Source organism: Entelurus aequoreus, linkage group LG27, assembly GCF_033978785.1.
Source record: "Entelurus aequoreus isolate RoL-2023_Sb linkage group LG27, RoL_Eaeq_v1.1, whole genome shotgun sequence".
In the NCBI taxonomy this organism is placed as follows: Eukaryota; Metazoa; Chordata; class Actinopteri; order Syngnathiformes; family Syngnathidae; genus Entelurus; species Entelurus aequoreus.
Genome location: NC_084757.1, coordinates 35,505,248 through 35,525,314, shown reverse-complemented (window position 1 = coordinate 35,525,314; position 20,067 = coordinate 35,505,248). Strand labels below are relative to the sequence as shown.

At 40.6% G+C, this 20,067-nt stretch overlaps 1 protein-coding gene across 1 annotated transcript in view; it reads right to left on the bottom strand.

The window, feature by feature from the left end:
- Window positions 1–5,566: 5,566 nt before the first annotated feature.
- The window catches only part of LOC133644287 (uncharacterized), a 23,788-nt gene continuing 9,287 nt past the window's right edge, over window positions 5,567–20,067 (bottom strand). Inside the window, exons 3-9 of the mRNA XM_062038658.1 lie at window positions 18,665–18,813; window positions 12,246–12,345; window positions 10,421–10,496; window positions 10,188–10,361; window positions 9,890–9,955; window positions 9,254–9,377; window positions 5,567–5,817 (exon numbers count right to left, since the gene is read on the bottom strand). Coding sequence (XP_061894642.1) covers window positions 5,603–5,817; window positions 9,254–9,377; window positions 9,890–9,955; window positions 10,188–10,361; window positions 10,421–10,496; window positions 12,246–12,345; window positions 18,665–18,813 — 904 coding nt within the window. The 3' untranslated portion in view covers window positions 5,567–5,602. The remainder of the gene's footprint in view (window positions 5,818–9,253; window positions 9,378–9,889; window positions 9,956–10,187; window positions 10,362–10,420; window positions 10,497–12,245; window positions 12,346–18,664; window positions 18,814–20,067) is intronic.

Here is a 20,067-nt window from a genome sequence, read left to right as displayed (position 1 = left end):
AACATGCAAAAACTAAAAACATTGGGGGAAAAATTCGGAACTAAAAAAACATTTCAAAACTAACCGCTAAAAACATTTGAAAAATAAAAGCATTTAAAAGATAAAAACAGTTAAAATATCTAAAAACTAAAATCTAAAAATATCTAAAAATGTTTAAAAAGTAAAAACATCTGAAAACTAAAAACCTTTAAAAACATTTTTTTTTAAACATCTAAAATCATCTAAAAATGTACATCTAAATACATCCATTCATCCATTTTCTACCGCTTGTCCCTTCAAAATTAAAAACATCTGAAAAATAAAACGTGTAAAAACTAAAAACATTGGGGGGGAAATTCTGAACTAAAAACATTTGAAAACTAAAAACATTTGAAAACTAAAACTTCTTCTTTCGTATACCATCAGAAAAACATTTAAAATATCTAAAAACTAAAATCTAAAAATATCTTAAAATGTTTAAAAACTACAAATATCTATAAACTAAAACATCTATAAACATTTAAAAAACTAAAAACATCTGAAAACTAAAAACCTTTAAAAACGTTTTTTTTAAACATCTAAAATCATCTGAAAATTAACATCTAAATACATCCATCCATCCATTTACTACCGCTTGTCCCTTCAAAATTAAAAACATCTGAAAAATAAAACATGTAAAAACTAAAAACATTGGGGAAAAAATTTGGAACTAAAAAAACATTTCAAAACTAACCGCTAAAAACATTTGAAAAATAAAAGCATTTAAAAGATAAAAACAGTTAAAATATCTAAAAACTAAAATCTAAAAATGTTTAAAAAGTAAAAACATCTGAAAACTAAAAACCTTTAAAAACTTTTTTTTTTTTTTTAAACATCTAAAATCATCTAAAAATTAACATCTAAATACATCCATCCATCCATTTACTACCGCTTGTCCCTTCAAAATTAAAAACATCTGAAAAATAAAACGTGTAAAAATTAAAAACATTGGGGGGGCAAATTCAGAACTAAAAACATTTGAAAACTAAAACTTCTTCTTTCGTATACCATCAGAAAAAAATTTAGAATATCTAAAAACTAAAATCTAAAAATATCTAAAAAAAAAATTAAAACTACAAATATCTATAAACTAAAACATCTACAAACATTTAAAAACTAAAAACATCTGAAAACTAAAAACCCTTGAAAAAAATGTTTTTTAAACATCTAAAATCATCTAAAAATTAACATCTAAATACATCCATCCATCCATTTACTACCGCTTGTCCCTTCAAAATTAAAAACATCTGAAAAATAAAACGTGTAAAAACTAAAAACATTGGGGGGGCAAATTCAGAACTAAAAACATTTGAAAACTAAAAACATTTGAAAACTAAAACTTCTTCTTTCGTATACCATTAGAAAAACATTTAAAATATCTAAAAACTAAAATCTAAAAATATCTTAAAATGTTTAAAAACTACAAATATCTATAAACTAAAACATCTATAAACATTTAAAAAACTAAAAACATCTGAAAACTAAAAACCTTTAAAAACGCTTTTTTTTAAAACATCTAAAATCATCTAAAAATTAACATCTAAATACATCCATCCATCCATTTACTACCGCTTGTCCCTTCAAAATTAAAAACATCTGAAAAATAAAACGTGTAAAAGCTAAAAACATTGGGGGGGCAAATTCAGAACTAAAAACATTTGAAAACTAAAAACATTTGAAAACTAAAACTTCTTCTTTCGTATACCATCAGAAAAACATTTAAAATATCTAAAAACTAAAATCTAAAAATATCTAAAAAAAAAAATTAAAACTACAAATATCTATAAACTAAAACATCTATAAACATTTAAAAATCTAAAAACATCTGAAAACTAAAAACCTTTAAAAACGTTTTTTTTAAACATCTAAAATCATCTAAAAATTAACATCTAAATACATCCATCCATCCATTTACTACCGCTTGTCCCTTCAAAATTAAAAACATCTGAAAAATAAAACGTGTAAAAACTAAAAACATTGGGGGGGGGGGCAAATTCAGAACTAAAAACATTTGAAAACTAAAAACATTTGAAAACTAAAACTTCTTCTTTCGTATACCATCAGAAAAACATTTAAAATATCTAAAAACTAAAATCTAAAAATATCTTAAAATGTTTAAAAACTACAAATATCTATAAACTAAAACATCTATAAACATTTAAAAAACTAAAAACATCTGAAAACTAAAAACCTTTAAAAACGTTTTTTTTAAACATCTAAAATCATCTAAAAATCAACATCTAAATACATCCATCCATCCATTTACTACCGCTTGTCCCTTCAAAATTAAAAACATCTGAAAAATAAAACGTGTAAAAACTAAAAACATTGGGGGAAAAATTTGGAACTAAAAAAACATTTCAAAACTAACCGCTAAAAACATTTGAAAAATAAAAGCATTTAAAAGATAAAAACAGTTAAAATATCTAAAAACTAAAATCTAAAAATATCTAAAAATGTTTAAAAAGTAAAAACATCTTAAAACTAAAAACCTTTAAAAACATTTTTTTTTTTTTAAAACATCTAAAATCATCTAAAAATGTACATCTAAATACATAAATCCATCCATTTTCTACCGCTTGTCCCTTCAAAATTAAAAACATCTGAAAAATAAAACATGCAAAAACTAAAAACATTGGGGAAAAAATTCGGAACTAAAAAAACATTTCAAAACTAACCGCTAAAAACATTTGAAAAATAAAAGCATTTAAAAGATAAAAACAGTTAAAATATCTAAAATAAAAACTAAAATCTAAAAATATCTAAAAATGTTTAAAAAGTAAAAACATCTGAAAACTAAAAACCTTTAAAAACATTTTTTTTAAAACATCTAAAATCATCTAAAAATGTACATCTAAATACATCCAGCCATCCATTTTCTACCGCTTGTCCCTTCAAAATTAAAAACATCTGAAAAATAAAACGTGTAAAAACTAAAAACATTGGGGGGGGGGGGAAATTCTGAACTAAAAACATTTGAAAACTAAAAACATTTGAAAACTAAAACTTCTTCTTTCGTATACCATCAGAAAAACATTTAAAATATCTAAAAACTAGAATCTAAAGATATCTTAAAATGTTTAAACTACAAATATCTATAAACTAAAACATCTATAAACATTTAAAAAACTAAAAACATCTGAAAACTAAAAACCTTTAAAAACGTTTTTTTTAAACATCTAAAATCATCTAAAAATTAACATCTAAATACATCCATCCATCCATTTACTACCGCTTGTCCCTTCAAAATTAAAAACATCTGAAAAATAAAACGTGTAAAAACTAAAAACATTGGGGGGGCAAATTCAGAACTAAAAACATTTGAAAACTAAAAACATTTGAAAAATAAAACTTCTTCTTTATACCATCAGATGGCCAACTCGGTGTTCTGTAGCCACGCCCGTGTCTCTGGTCTCCAGTAGAAAAGGCTGGCCTAAAAAAAGGAGACTTTGAAGAGCAGCAATTAAGCAAGTCACCAGGTGGAGACAAAATCCACCCAGAGTTGATCTTACACCAAAGTGAAAGAAGATTTCACTGGCTATGCTCATTCTTCTCATCATGTTTGCGGAGGTCTAAGCTCCCAAAGTTTTGGCGTTGTGCTTCCATCATAGCTTTGCCAAAGCCCAACAAACCTGCCGAAGACCCAGAGTCCTACAGGCCTTTATCCCTGCTTTGTGTCCCATAAAAGATCCTGGAGATTCCTGATCCACTGCCGCATTGAGCCAGTGGTGGACCCACCGGAACCAGCAGGCTTCCGCCGACGTAGGTCAACCAAGTAACAGGACTCACCCAGGACACCGAGGACAGCTTCCAGGATAACAACAAAACTGGAGTAGTGCTCCTGGACCCGACAGCCGCTTAGGATACCGTGTGGCACAGAGGACGACATCCCAAATTGTTGAGAGCAATCCCAGATCGGCACATGATTGAGGTTCATTATGGAGACGCTAAAAAGAAAGCTTTATAGTTTAATCCTACAAACCAGCGACGGCCAGACTAGCAGGCTCAGAAGGCTGAAGAACCGTGTCCCGCAAGGCTCTGTCCTCTCCCCAACATCTATAATCATGACCTGCCTAACAACATCCAACAATGCGGAGGACTTGGCCATCATGCTCTGCTGCCCAACGTGGAAGGCGATGGAAGTTGGCCTCAACAGAGTTTACTTACTTCTAGACGATTGTCCTGGGCATGACGTTAAAGTGCATCCGGCAGTGGAGGCTCCTCTATGGGGTCTTGGGCCACTAGGAGGTTAACCCCTTTACTACTGTTACCCCAGGTGGCCCTTGGCAAAGGCCTAGTACCTGACTGCCCCCTAGCCAGGGATATGGTAAAGGGAGGCTTCTCTATGGGGTCTTGGGGCACTAGGAGGTTAACCCCTTTACTACTGTTACCCCAGGTGGCCCTTGGCAAAGGCCTAGTACCTGACTGCCCCCTAGCCAGGGATACGGTGAAGACCTCAACGGCGGAGCAGGCGGAAGACGGTAGATGTAAGAACTACCACAACGGATGCGATGGCGGAAGAAGGCACCCCCACATCCATGTGGGCCCAGTTATGGGGAAATAACAACCCAAGACCTCAACGGTGGAACAGGCGGAGGATGATTGCTAACCCTATGGAGCGTCACAACGACTGGGATGGCGGAAGAAGGCTGGGGCAGAAAAGGGTACCCAGTCGTCTTGGACTCCATGCCACTGGACCCTGACCCGGATCTGTCAAGGATCGTGTGGTGACTGTCTGTGCACCAGTCTCCCCACGTTAAACAAAGTCACGCACAGGCATCCTCTACCAGGAGGATCGTCATACTCGCTTCGAGTGACCGCCGATGATGATGACTTCTAGACGTGGAACCTGCAACTCAGAATGGGCAAAACAGTGTCTGCAGCTTTCCACCTCTACAACCAGGAGGCAAGAAGGGAACTGGACGTGCATGTCGACAAGAACCGCCTTGAGTTCCCCCAGGTACCTCGGCATGAGCAACACCTGAATAAAGTGAAGGGTCTCACTAATCCGCTGCCTGGCAGGTTCAACTTGGGGAGCTTACCCCCAGACCCCACGCATATCAACGCAAGCCTTGGTCCTACCTGTAGCTGAATACCGCGCACCCGTCTGGAGCAGAAGTCCACACTCGACAAGGTTGATGCTGTCATCAACAGCGCCCTCTGGATAAGAACCGGTTGCATAAAACCAACCCCCGTGTCCTACCTGGCAGGAATCGCTCCAGCCAGTCTCCGACGGGATGCAGCTACCCTCTCCCTGGCAAGGAAAGCCAGAAAGTAGGACCGGCACATCCTGCACAAAGCCACAACAACACCAGCTTCACCATGCAGGCTGAGGTCTCAGGGTGTACACCGCCTTCTGCCCCAGTGCAACTGGGATAGGCTCCAGCCCCCTTGCCACCCCGAGAGGGACAAGTGGTAGAACATGGATGGATGAATAGTTCTGTTGGGACAAAACTGTCTTGTTCAGCCTCTTGGGATAAAAGGTTCCGCCCAGAGGGGGGCGCTAACAAGGTTTTTAGTGAGACACGTGGGTTCTAATGGAGGACGTTTATTAGACAAGTTGGTTGGAGACACACCAGAAGCATCACTTTTGATCACAGTTGAACGTTGCTGCAAGTACGAACTTGGCCTTTTTGCCCTGAAGTGGACTGGAGGTGAAACTTCTGGAACATTCTGTCTCCTGCTGGTCCTGATCCCTCTCCTCATCCTCACTCTTCATCACATCGTCCACACTGGAAGGACTTCCACAGTCGCCATCTTGGGATCGCATGGCCTCCAACTCCAGCACCAAATTTTGGCCTAAACATCAACTTACTGATCAGAGTGAGACCTCTAAAGTCTGACTAAACATCAACTTACTGATCAGAGTGAGACCTCTAAAGTCGACTAAACATCAACTTACTGATCAGAGTGAGACCTCTAAAGTCTGCCTAAACATCAACTTACTGATCAGAGTGAGACCTCTAAAGTCGACTAAACATCAACTTACTGATCAGAGTGAGACCTCTAAAGTCTAACTAAACATCAACTTATCGATCAGAGTGAGACCTCTAAAGTCTGACTAAACAACTATATCGATCAGAGTGAGACCTCTAGAGTCTGACTAAACATGAACTTACTGATCAGAGTGAGACCTCTAAAGTCTGACTAAACAACTATATTCATCAGAGTGAGACCTCTAAAGTCTGACTAAACAACTATATTGATCAGAGTGAGACCTCTAGAGTCTGACTAAACATCAACTTACTGATCAGAGTGAGACCTCTAAAGTCTGACTAAACATCAACTTATCGATCAGAGTGAGACCTCTAAAGTCTGACTAAACATCAACTTATCGATCAGCGTGATCCCTCTAAAGTCTGACTAAACATCAACTTATCGATCAGCGTGATCCCTCTAATGTCTGACTAAACATCAACCTATCGATCAGAGTGAGACCTCTAAAGTCTGACTAAACATCAACTTATCGATCAGAGTGAGACCTCTAAAGTCTGACTAAACATCAACTTATCGATCAGAGCGACACCGCTAAAGTATGTCAAAACAGCAATTTATCGATCAGAGTGAGACCTTTAAAGTCTGACTAAACATAAATGTATTGATCAGAGTGAGACCTCTAAAGTCTGACTAAACATCAACTTATCGATCAGAGTGAGACCTCTAAAGTCTGACTAAACATCAACTTACTGATCAGAGTGAGACCTCTAAAGTCTGACTAAACATCAACTTACTGATCAGAGTGAGACCTCTAAAGTCTGACTAAACATCAACTTATCGATCAGAGTGAGACCTCTAAAGTCTGACTAAACATCAACTTATCGATCAGAGTGAGACCTCTAAAGTCTGACTAAACATCAACTTATCGATCAGAGTGAGACCTCTAAAGTCTGACTAAACATCAACTTATCGATCAGAGTGAGACCTCTAAAGTCTGACTAAACATCAACTTATCGATCAGAGTGAGACCTCTGAAGTCTGACTAAACATCAACTTATCGATCAGAGTGAGACCTCTAAAGTCTGACTAAACATCAACTTATCAATCAGAGTGAGACCTCTAAAGTCTGACTAAACATCAACTTATCGATCAGAGTGAGACCTCTAAAGTCTGACTAAACAACAACTTATCGATCAGACAGAGACCTCTAAAGTCTGACTAAACAATAACTTATCGATCAGAGTGAGACCTCTAAAGTCTGACTAAACAACAACTTATCGATCAGAGAGAGACCTCTAAAGTCTGACTAAACAACAACTTATCGATCAGAGAGAGACCTCTAAAGTCTGACTAAACATCAACTTATCGATCAGCGTGAACCCTCTAAAGTCTGACTAAACATCAACTTATCGATCAGAGTGAGACCTCTAAAGTCTGACTAAACATCAACTTATCGATCAGAGTGAGACCCCTAAAGTCTGACTAAATATCAACTTATCGATCAGAGTGAGACCTCTAAAGTCTGACTAAATATCAATGTATCGATCAGAGTGAGACCTCTAGAGTCTGACTAAATATCAATGTATCGATCAGAGTGAGACCTCTAGAGTCTGACTAAACATCAACTTATCGATCAGAGTGAGACCTCTAAAGTCTGACTAAACATCAACTTATCGATCAGAGTGAGACCTCTAAAGTCTGACTAAACATCAACTTATCGATCAGAGTGAGACCCCTAAAGTCTGACTAAATATCAACTTATCGATCAGAGTGAGACCTCTAAAGTCTGACTAAATATCAATGTATCGATCAGAGTGAGACCTCTAGAGTCTGACTAAATATCAATGTATCGATCAGAGTGAGACCTCTAGAGTCTGACTAAACATCAGCTTATCGATCAGAGTGAGACCTCTAAAGTCTGACTAAACATCAACTTATCGATCAGAGTGAGACCTCTAAAGTCTGACTAAACATCAACTTATCGATCAGAGCGACACCGCTAAAGTATGTCAAAAAAGCAATTTATCGATCAGAGTGAGACCTCTAAAGTCTGACTAAACATCAACCTATCGATCAGAGTGAGACCTCTAAAGTCCGTCTAAACATCAACTAATCAGAGTCACACCTCTAAAGTCTGACTAAACATCAACTTTTCGATCAGAATGAGACCTCTAAAGTCTGACTAAACATCAACTTATCGATCAGAGAGAGACCTCTACAGTCTGACTAAACATCAACTTATCGATCAGAGCGACACCGCTAAAGTATGTCAAAACAGCAATTTATCGATCAGAGTGAGACCTCTGAAGTCTGACTAAACATCAACCTATCGATCAGAGTGAGACCTCTAAAGTCCGTCTAAACATCAACTAATCAGAGTCACACCTCTAAAGTCTGACTAAACATCAACTTTTCGATCAGAGTGAGACCTCTAAAGTCTGACTAAGCATCAACTTACTGATCAGAGTCACACCTCTAAAGTCTGACTAAACATCAACTTGTCGATCAGAGTGAGACCTCTAAAGAATGACTAACAATCAACTTACTGATCAGAGTCACACCTCTAAAGTCTAAACGAACATCAACTTATCGATGAAACTGAGACCTCTAAGGTCTGACTAAACATCAACTTATCGATTGGAGTGACTTCCAAAGTCTGACTAAACATCAACTTATTGATCAGAGTGAGACCTCTAAAGTCTGACTAAACATCATTTTACTGATCTGAGTCACACCTCTAAAGTCTGACTAAACTTCAACTTGTCGATCAGAGTGACACTTCTAAAGTCTGACTAAGCATCAACTCACTGACCAGAAGTCACACCTCTAAAGTCTAAATGAACATCAACTTGTCAATCAGAGTGAGACCTCTAAAGTCTGACTAAACATCAACTTATCGATCAGAGTGAGACCTCTAAAGTCTGACTAAACATCAACTTATCGATCAGAGAGAGACCTCTAAAGTCTGACTAAACATCAACTTATCGATCACAGAGAGACCTCTAAAGTCTGAATAAACATCAACTTATCGATCAGAGTGAGACCTCTAAAGTCTGACTAAATATCAATGTATTGATCAGAGTGAGACCTCTAGACTGACTAAACATCAACTTATTGATCAGAGAAAGACCTCCAAAGAAAGTCATGTATTAGTACATTTTGAAGTTGTCATACTGCAGTATATCTTGTGAAAGGTGTACAAATATGATAATAATAATAATAATATATACCCATAATAATAATGATAATAATAATAATATATATCCAATAAAACCCTTCATAGTTTGAGGTGTATCACCTGTCACCATCTTGTCCAAGTTGTCCCGCACACCACTTCTCTCCTCCAGGAAAGTGTTGTCATCTTCACCTTCCACCTGCACCAGCTGCTCCCTCACAGCTTCTTCTGTAAACAACATCTTCTCCTGCCAGACATCATTCAGGGATTACTCCTCCCAAACAACATGACACGTTTTTTCATGCCAGATAGTGCAGATGAACTATGAACATAACGAGAGTGTGAGGTGAACTATGAACATAACGAGAGTGTGAGGTGAACTATGAACATAACGAGAGTGTGAGGTGAACTATGAACATAACGAGAGTGTGAGGTGAACTATGAACATAACGAGAGTGTGAGGTGAACTATGAACATAACGAGAGTGTGAGGTGAACTATGAACATAACGAGAGTGTGAGGTGAACTATGAACATAACGAGAGTGTGAGATGAACTATGAACATAACGAGAGTGTGAGGTGAACTATGAACATAACGAGAGTGTGAGGTGAACTATGAACATAACGAGAGTGTGAGGTGAACTATGAACATAACGAGAGTGTGAGATGAACTATGAACATAACGAGAGTGTGAGGTGAACTATGAACATAACGAGAGTGTGAGGTGATTCAGAGTGAAGGAAAGACCAAAACAGTTTACCTCTTTCAGTAGGGTCAAGTTATCGTGCAGATCTTTCATGACTTCCTGTTGCCGAAGAATGACTTCCTGTAGAGAAATACAAATCATTGAGGTAAGAAAAGATGGTACTTGGTAGTAGTGGTGCTTACCTGGAAGCATGTAGTACATACAAGTAGAGTACTAGGAAGTAGTGGTGCTTACTTGGAAGCATGTAGTACATACAAGTAGAGTACTAGGTAAGCACCAAGTACATACAACTAGCATACTAGGTAAGCACCAAGTACATACAACTAGCGTACTAGGAAGTAGTGGTGTTTACTTTGGAAGCAGACAACTTCATCCAGGCCATGTTCTCCACCTGCTGCTTGTCCAGCTCCATCTGACACAAGATGGCGTCCTTGTGTGCCAGTTGCTGACTCACTTCCTGGTGCTTAGAGGTCAGCCTCTGCACTTCCTGCTCCAACCTCTGCTTGCTCACCTGCAGCTCCTCCACCTGCAGACCAGGAGGACGGAGCGGTCGTCATGGCAACACAGTGCGCTGGGGCCACTTACTCGGGTGTTGAGCAGTGGGGAAGATTCTTCCAACTCAGACGGGACTTTGCCGACTTCTTCCTGCTGACCGACCGTCCTGCAAACAAAAAGAAGCTTCTAGAACAATGGTGTCCGAACGTCTGGTGTGTGCATATATAAATAGTCGCGGTCAAAAGTGTACATACACGTGTAAAGAACATCATGTCATGGCTGTCTTGCGTTTCCAATCATTTCTACAACTCTTATTTTGTTGTGATGTAGTGATTGGAGCACATACTTGTTGCTCACAAAAAACATTCATGAAGTTTGCTTCTTTTATGAATTTATTATGGGTCTACTGAATCCCAGGAACACCACGCCTACCGTCTGTCAGGTTCAAACACTGACGACATCTATTAAACAAGACAAGAAGCAAGGAATTAAACAAGAGACAGAATTCAATTTGGCTCAATGGGGAGAGAAACGCGTAGACACTGTGCCCTTGGACAGTGTCGTCCCACGCTCTGACGAAAGATTGTACGCCCCCCCTTTTATTTGATTACATGGCGACGGCTGTTTCTAAGGGAGGGGGGGTCGTAAACAGCCATCGCCTTTGATTAAAAACAGTGCAAAGAAAAGGTCGTAAAACAGTTCAAGGAAAAGGTCGTAAAACGGTTCAAAGAAAAGGTGCCTGGAGGGGAGTCAGGCCCTGCTTCCTCTCCACTTTGTAGATCTTGGGTCAAGACAAAATCTTCCTGTGGATTACAATACATAAAAGAAACTGACGCCTTCATGTCGCTTCCATTCCTACACAGTGTTTTAATAAGCCTTTTGCTTGGTAAGATCAAAGACAGCTTTTGTCTGCTCGCCGGGAACTCATAGCAACACAAAGTTTTGTGATAACTTCGATACATTTATTCTGACAACGTTGTTGTGATAGAGTGATTGGAGCACATACTTGTTGGTATTGTGGCCAAACAGCTCCGTTTTTGTTTCATCTGACCACAGAACTTTCCTCCAGAAGGTCTTATCTTTGTCCATGTGATGTCAGATGAAACAAAAATGTAACTGTTTGGCCACAATACCCAGCAATATGTTTGGAGGAGAAAAGGTGAGGCCTTTAATCCCAGGAACACCATGTCTACCGTCTGTCAGGTTCAAACACTGACGACATCTATTAAACAAGACAAGAAGCAAGGAATTAAACAGAGACAGAATTCAATTTGGCTCAAAGAGGAGAAACGCGTAGACACTGTGCCCTTGGACAGTGTCGTCCCACGCTCTGACGAAAGATTGTACGCCTCCTCTTTTATTTGGACTTTCCCTGATTACATGGCGACGGCTGTTTCTAAGGGAGGGGGGTCGTAAACAGCCATCGCCTTTGATTAAAAACAGTTCGAAGAAAAGGCCGTAAAACAGTTCAAAGAAAAGGTCGTAAAACAGTTCAAAGAAAAGGTGCCTGGAGGGTAGTCAGGCCCTGCTTCCTCTCCGCTTTGTAGATCTTGGGTCAAGACAAAATCTTCCTGTGGATTACGATACGTAAAAGAAACTGACGCCTTCATGTCGCTTCCATTCCTACACAGTGGAGTTTTTTGTGACCAACAAGTATGTGCTCCAATCACAAAAAATAAGAGTTGTAGAAATGATTGGAAACTCAAGACAGCCATGACATGATGTTCTTTACAACTTTTGATCGCGACTGTGTATATATATATATATATATATATATATATATATATATATATATATATATATATATATATATATATATATATATATATATATATATATATATATATATATATATATATATATATATATATATGCAGGTAGACAGACCTGCTGTCTGTCTACCTGTGCTACACACCTGCTGTCTGCCAGCACCGCTTGGTCGCCGCCATCAAGCGATGGAGGAGGAAGAGGCAGGTCTTCATCAGTCTGTGTGGTCTTGTGTCTCCTAGCAACACCTGGCAACAGTTCATGACGTCATCATTACAGCCGCTTCATTAGGTACACCTTCCATGATTTACACCTCCATACACACACACACACACATATATATATATATATACATACATACATATATACACATGACCCCTCTAATGTCCAGTTGTCCATCCCTTCTTGTTCCTCACCCTCCCTTTTCTGCACCCCTCTCCTGCTTCCATCACCCTCCCTTTTCTGCACCCCTCTCCTGCTTCCATCACCCTCCCTTTTCTGCACCCCCTCTCCTGCTTCCATCACCCTCCCTTTTCTGCACCCCTCTCCTGCTTCCATCACCCTCCCTTTTCTGCACCCCTCTCCTGCTTCCATCACCCTCCCTTTTCTGCACCCCTCTCCTGCTTCCATCACCCTCCCTTTTCTGCACCCCTCTCCTGCTTCCATCACCCTCCCTTTTCTGCACCCCTCTCCTGCTTCCATCACCCTCCCTTTTCTGCACCCCTCTCCTGCTTCCATCTCCCTTCATCCAGAAATCCGTGCCATCCACCTGCCGACTTGACCCCTTGCCCTCCTCCCTGGTAATGGCATCCCTCCCCTCTGCTCTCCCCTTGAAGTCTGCAATCACCCATTCCTCCCTCACCTCTGGTTCGGTCCCGTTATCTTTTAAAACCGATATGGCGACACCAATCCTAAAGATACCTGGTTCAGACCCCAAAAATCTTCAACAATCCACGTCTTATCTCCAACCTGCCATTTGTCTCAAAATCCTGTCGCTTTACAGATCCATGCCCACCTCTTCAGCAATAACCTTCATGGACAGTTCCAGTACGGTTTTTGCCCCCACCACAGCACAGAATCAACTCTTCTCGAAATCACAAATGACCTTCTGTTGGCTGCTGACCCAGGACTCCTGTCCATCCTCATCATCCTTGATCTGAGCGCTGCATCTGACACCACATATCAGTCCACCCTCCTTCCCCGACGAGCCTCCATCGGTTTCTCTGCCACACCCCTAGCCTGGTTTCACTCCCATCTTTCTGACCGTACTCAGTTCATCCAGTTAAAATCATTCATCCCCCCCTCTCTTGTGGTGTACCCCAAGGGTCTGTCCTCGGCCCTATACCTTTCATCATCTACCTGCTTCCACTTGGTCGGATCATCCGTGAACATAACATACATTTGTTACACGGACCATACCCAGCTCTATATTTCCTCCAAACCCTTTCCACTTTCTCTCCCTCCTTTCTTTGTGCCTGCTAACAGGAAATGGAATCCTGCTTCACCAGTAATTTCCTTCAAATGAAGAGCGATAAAACAGAGATACCTCATTGGTTCTAAGTCCACACTCTCTAAGCACCCCAGTTTCAACATCACCATAAACAACTCCCTGGTCTCCCACTACTTCCATGTTAGGAGTCTGGGTGTGGTCCTCGACAGCACTCTGTTATTTCATATCCACCTCCGTAAGACCATTGACCCCGCCTATTTCCATCTCCGTAACACGATCCGAACCGCCTATTTCCACCTCCGGAACACCATCCGACCCGCCTATTTCCACCTCCGTAACACCATCCAACCCGCCTATTTCCACATTTGTAACACCATCCGACCCGCCTATTTCTACCTCCATAATATCAACCATCTCCGCCCTTCACTCACTCCCAATAGTTCTGCAATCCTGGTCCACTCTCTCGTCACTTTCCGTCTAGATTGTTGCAACCCCCTACTCTTTGGTCTCCCCCACAAACTCCTCCATGAAGTCCAACTAGTCCAGAACGCTGCTGCCTGTAGAATCACCAGAACTCCTGTCATCAGTTCTTCACCAACTCCACTGGCTTCCCATCAAACACCGCATCAACTCCAAGATTCTTCTCCAAACGATCAAAGCTATCCATAACCTTGCCCTGCCATACCTGTCTGACCTCAGACACATCAATATTCCAACTCCATCAACCAGACTGTCCCCCCAGCCCGCCTGTCCACCATGGGGTTAAGAGCCTTCAGCCGCTCCGCACCTCGCCTCTGGAACTCCCTTCCCCTAAAACAGGGGCAAAGCTATCCATAACCTCACCCTGCCATACCTGTTTAACTTCCGACACATCAATATTCCAACTCCATCCCTCAGGTCTTCCTCCTCCATCAACCTGACTGTCCCCCCAGCCCGCCTGTCCACCATGGGGTTAAGAGCCTTCAGCCGCTCCGCACCTCGCCTCTGGAACTCCCTTCCCCTAAAACAGGGGCAAAGCTATCCATAACCTCACCCTGCCATACCTGTTTAACTTCCGACACATCAATATTCCAACTCCATCCCTCAGGTCTTCCTCCTCCATCAACCTGACTGTCCCCTCAGCCCGCCTGTCCACCATGGGGTTAAGAGCCTTCAGCCGCTCCGCACCTCGCCTCTGGAACTCCCTTCCCCTAAAACAGGGGAAAAGCTATCCATAACCTCGCCCTGCCATACCTGTTTAACTTCCGACACATCAATATTCCAACTCCATCCCTCAGGTCTTCCTCCTCCATCAACCTGACTGTCCCCTCAGCCCGCCTGTCCACCATAGGGTTAAGAGCCTTCAGCCGCTCCGGACCTTGCCTCTGGAACTCCCTTCCTCTAAAACAGGGGCAAAGCTATCCATAATCTCGCCCTGCCATACCTGTTTAACTTCCGACACATCAATATTCCAACTCAGGTCTCCCTCCTCCATCAACCTGTCTGTCCCCTCAGCCCACCTGTCCACCATGGGGTTAAGAGCCTTCAGCCGCTCTGCACCTCGCCTCTGGAACTCCCTTCCCTCAAACAGGGGGGCGCCGTTCCACAGGGAAGGCAACTCCTGACACGGCTCTTGTGTACGTGTGGTTTTAAAAGTGTTTTTGGTATGTTTCTTTTACTTGTTTTTAGATCCAATAGTATGTGGATGTCAATAGTGTGTTGTTGCGTGTCGCTCACAATCACCAGTCCATGTCCCGTAAACGGACATTGTTTGCAATCAATGCAGCCATTTACCGCCACTCCCAGAGGACTCACCTACTCCCGGAATTTTCTGTTAGAGCCACACAACCTCCACTTGGACCCAGCCAAGTCATTTCTCCCCCCTTACAACATACCTCTGGAGGTACTTCGGGGTCACAAGCGGAAGCGATGGCCAAGGAAAAGAGGTTCTAGAGAAGGGATACGAGAAGAAGAGGCAGCCGGCTGCCTTCACCTGCCATCCTCCTGTCAAATGTTCGATTAGACTGATGAACTTTGCACCAAGATCAAGTCCGATCTGGATTATCAACGAGCCAGTACCTTTTGCTTTACAGAGACATGGCTGTCTGAAAATGTGTCACAGATCACTGTCATTTTAGTCTATGTCCCAGAATCACGTATCGGTCTCATGAACCGCGTATGGTCTCATCAGCCACAGAAGTCCAAGTCCCAGGCACAAGAGCGGAGTCTACCAGCAGCCGAGCACATCATTGGAAATGACAACAAAGCAGTATTCCTACTGGGGGATTTCAACAGGTGTGAAACATATCCACATTTTCCTCCCCTGGAGCAATATGTCACAAGTTCAGCAAGGATCTTAGTTGTGGAAATATACCTGGAGCACATGTTTCCAAACCACGCCCACCTCTGGGTATGTCTGACCACAAAGTCAGCCTGCTGCAATGAAAATATAGTTCCTAATCACTAAACTTCATCCAAATAACCAAAAGTGGCTGACCAAGGACATGAAAGCATGTCCAAAAGAAAAAGACTTTTCTACAAGGTGCCACAGTCAGGCTGAGGGAGCTGCAGAAGGATCTCAGGAGGAAGGCTAGTCTTGCTAAAATGAAGTCTGAGGACAGCGTTGAGGAAATGTTAGAGGCAGGGCGGGGTCGAAACATCATGATGGCAAGAGCTTCCAAACCAGCAGGGATGACCCGTTCAGACCCCACACCTCCCTGGCACAACAACAGCAACACACCAACTAACTGGACCCCTGGAACTCCCCCCTCCAAGCTCTCACCATCCATCAGCGGCTGGTTACCTCCATACCTGCACAAAGCCTTGGCCCTGATAGGCTTGGAGGCAGGGTGCTCAAGGAAGGATCAAGCCATCTTGGCGGTCTGCTAACCAGGCTTCTTCAGAACCTCCTGAAGGTCCCCAACCGGTGGAAAGAATCCACCATCATTCCTTCAAATCCCAACGGCGCCTGTCAAACATCCTCCACCCCAGCACCGTGGCTGCTGTGCTCTGTTCCAACCTACTCAGTGGCCTAGTGGTTAGAGTGTCCGCCCTGAGATCAGTAGGTTGTGAGTTCAAACCCCGGCCGAGTCATACCAAAGACTATAAAAATGGGACCCATCACCTCCCTGCTTGGCACTCAGCATCAAGGGTTGGAATTGGGGATTAAATCACCAAAATGCTCACTGCTCCCCTCACTTTCCAGGGGGTGAACAAGGGGATGGGTCAAATGCAGAGGACACATTTCACCACACCTAGTGTGTGTGTGTGTGTGTGACAATCATTGGTACTTTAACTTTAACTTCCAAGTGCTGAGCATACAAGGACCAGAGTTTGAAGTTCTTGGGATGCAGATGGACACTTCTCATGACATGCTGACTCAGTCTACAAAAAGGCACAACATCTGCTCAGGGAACCGGAGGACTTGTAATATAAAGAAATATATTCTACCACTTGTTTAGGGATCTATAACATCTCTTCCTGGTTCAACTTCCTCTCTCACCACCAAAATAAAAGCCTCCCGCATATTAATCGGGCCAGGAAAATAACCAGAAGAACCCAACTTCCTCTGACTGAACAGTTCAGGAGCTCAGTGGGAAAGAAGACCACCCTCATAAGTGAGGACCCCTCCCACCCCCGGACCACTCCTTCATGCTCCTGCCATCAGGCACAACCATCCAGAAGCCCACTGCCCCACACCCAAATGGCCAGAAACAACATTTACAAGAACTCATTCATCCAGAACGCCACTCATTTTGCATCAGACCTGCTGACAGACCAAACAATCCAGGTTTAAAGGTTTGGAGCAAAGACCAAGCAACTGGTCACCATAAGACCATTATAGGACCCACCTGCTGGATCAGGGATCGGTCTCATGAATCGCGTATAGGTCTCATGAATCGTGTATCGGCCTCATAAATCGCGTTACGGTCTCAAGAATTGCGTATTGGTCTCATGAATCGGTTATCGGTCTCATGACTCGCGTTACGGTCTCAAGAATCGCTTATCGGTCTCATGAATCGGGTATCGGTCTCATGAATCGCGTTACGGTCCCAAGAATCGCGTATCGGTCTCATGAATCGTGTATCCGTCTCATTAATCGTGTATCAGCCTCATGAATCGCCTAACGGTCTCATGAACCGCGTATGGTCTCATTCATCCAGAACGCCACTGCCCCCCAGGGCCAGAAACAACATTTACAAGAACGCCTTCATCCAGAACGACACTCCTTTTGCATCAGACCTGCTGACAGACCAAACAATCCAGGTTTAAAGGTTTGGAGCAAAGACCAAGCAACTGGTCACCATAAGACCATTATAGGACCCACCTGCTGGATCAGGGATCGGTCTCATGAATCGCGTATAGGTCTCATGAATCGTGTATCGGCCTCATAAATCGCGTTACGGTCTCAAGAATTGCGTATTGGTCTCATGAATCGGTTATCGGTCTCATGACTCGCGTTACGGTCTCAAGAATCGCTTATCGGTCTCATGAATCGGGTATCGGTCTCATGAATCGCGTTACGGTCCCAAGAATCGCGTATCGGTCTCATGAATCGTGTATCCGTCTCATTAATCGTGTATCAGCCTCATGAATCGCCTAACGGTCTCATGAACCGCGTATGGTCTCATTCATCCAGAACGCCACTGCCCCCCAGGGCCAGAAACAACATTTACAAGAACGCCTTCATCCAGAACGACACTCCTTTTGCATCAGACCTGCTGACAGACCAAACAATCCAGGTTTAAAGGTTTGGAGCAAAGACCAAGCAACTGGTCACCATAAGACCATTATAGGACCCACCTGCTGGATCAGGGATCGGTCTCATGAATCGCGTATCGGCCTCATAAATCGCGTTACGGTCTCAAGAATTGCGTATTGGTCTCATGAATCGGTTATCGGTCTCATGACTCGCGTTACGGTCTCAAGAATCGCGTATCCATCTCATGAATCGGGTATCCGTCTCATGAATCGCGTTACGGTCCCAAGAATCGCGTATCGGTCTCATGAACCGCGTATGGTCTCATCAGCCACAGAAGTCCAAGTCCCAGGCACAAGAGCGGAGTCTACCAGAGCTACAATCGACTTCTGTCATTTGATCCCTATCTCTGCATCGCTGGTCTACGTTCTACACCTACCTGCATGGACATGGTCTCCACAGTCCAGCCTGGTGGACACACCAGCCCTTGACGTGTCTGAGCAGGTCTCCGGTTGGACATCACTGTGGGTCTTCTTCCCTGCAGACAGCTTGGCGTTACGCAGACTCACGGTGGTGTGCACCAGGTCACTGAACACAGGATCACTCGTCTCATTCACTAATCATCAAAATTATTATTATTTACCTTCATCAACATTATTATTATTTACATCAACATTATTATTATTTACCTTCATCAACATTATTATTATTTACATTTATATCATCAACATTATTATTATTTACCTTCATCAACATTATTATTATTTATATCATCAACATTATTATTATTTACCTTCATCAACATTATTATTATTTACAATTATATCATCAACATTATTGTTTGCATTTATGTCATCAAAATTATTACTTACATTTATATCAACATTATTATTTACATTTATGTCATCAAAATTATTATTTACATTTACATCATCAACATTATTATTTACATTTATGTCATCAAAATTATTATTTACACTTATATCATCATGATTATGATTTACATTTATGTCATCAAAATTATTATTTACATTTATATCATCAACATAATTATTATTTACATTTATATAACCAAAATTAGTATTTACATTTATATCATCAAAATTATTATTATTTACATTTATATCACCAAAATTATTATTTACATTTATATCATAAAATTATTATTTACATTTATATAATCAAAATTATTATTTACATTTATATCACCAACATTATTATTTACATTTATATCATCAAAATAATTATTTGCATTTATATCACCAAAATTATTATTTATATTTATATCAAAATTATTATTTACATTTATATCATCATTATTATTATTTGCATTTATATCATCAACATTATTATTTACATTTATGTCATCAAAATTATTTACATTTATATCATCAACATTATTATTTACATTTATGTCATCAAAATTATTATTTACACATATATCATCATGATTATGATTTACATTTATGTCATCAAAATTATTATTTACATTTATATCAACATAATTATTATTTACATTTATATAACCAAAATTTGTATTTACATTTATATAATCAAAATTATTATTATTTACATTTATATCACCAAAATTATTATTTACATTTATATCATAAAATTATTATTTACATTTATATAATCAAAATTATTATTTACATTTATATCACCAACATTATTATTTACATTTATATCATCAAAATAATTATTTACATTTATATCACCAAAATTATTATTTATATTTATATCAAAATTATTATTTACATTTATATCATCATCATTATTATTATTTACATTTATGTCATCAAAATTATTATTTACATTTATATCATCAACACTGTTATTATT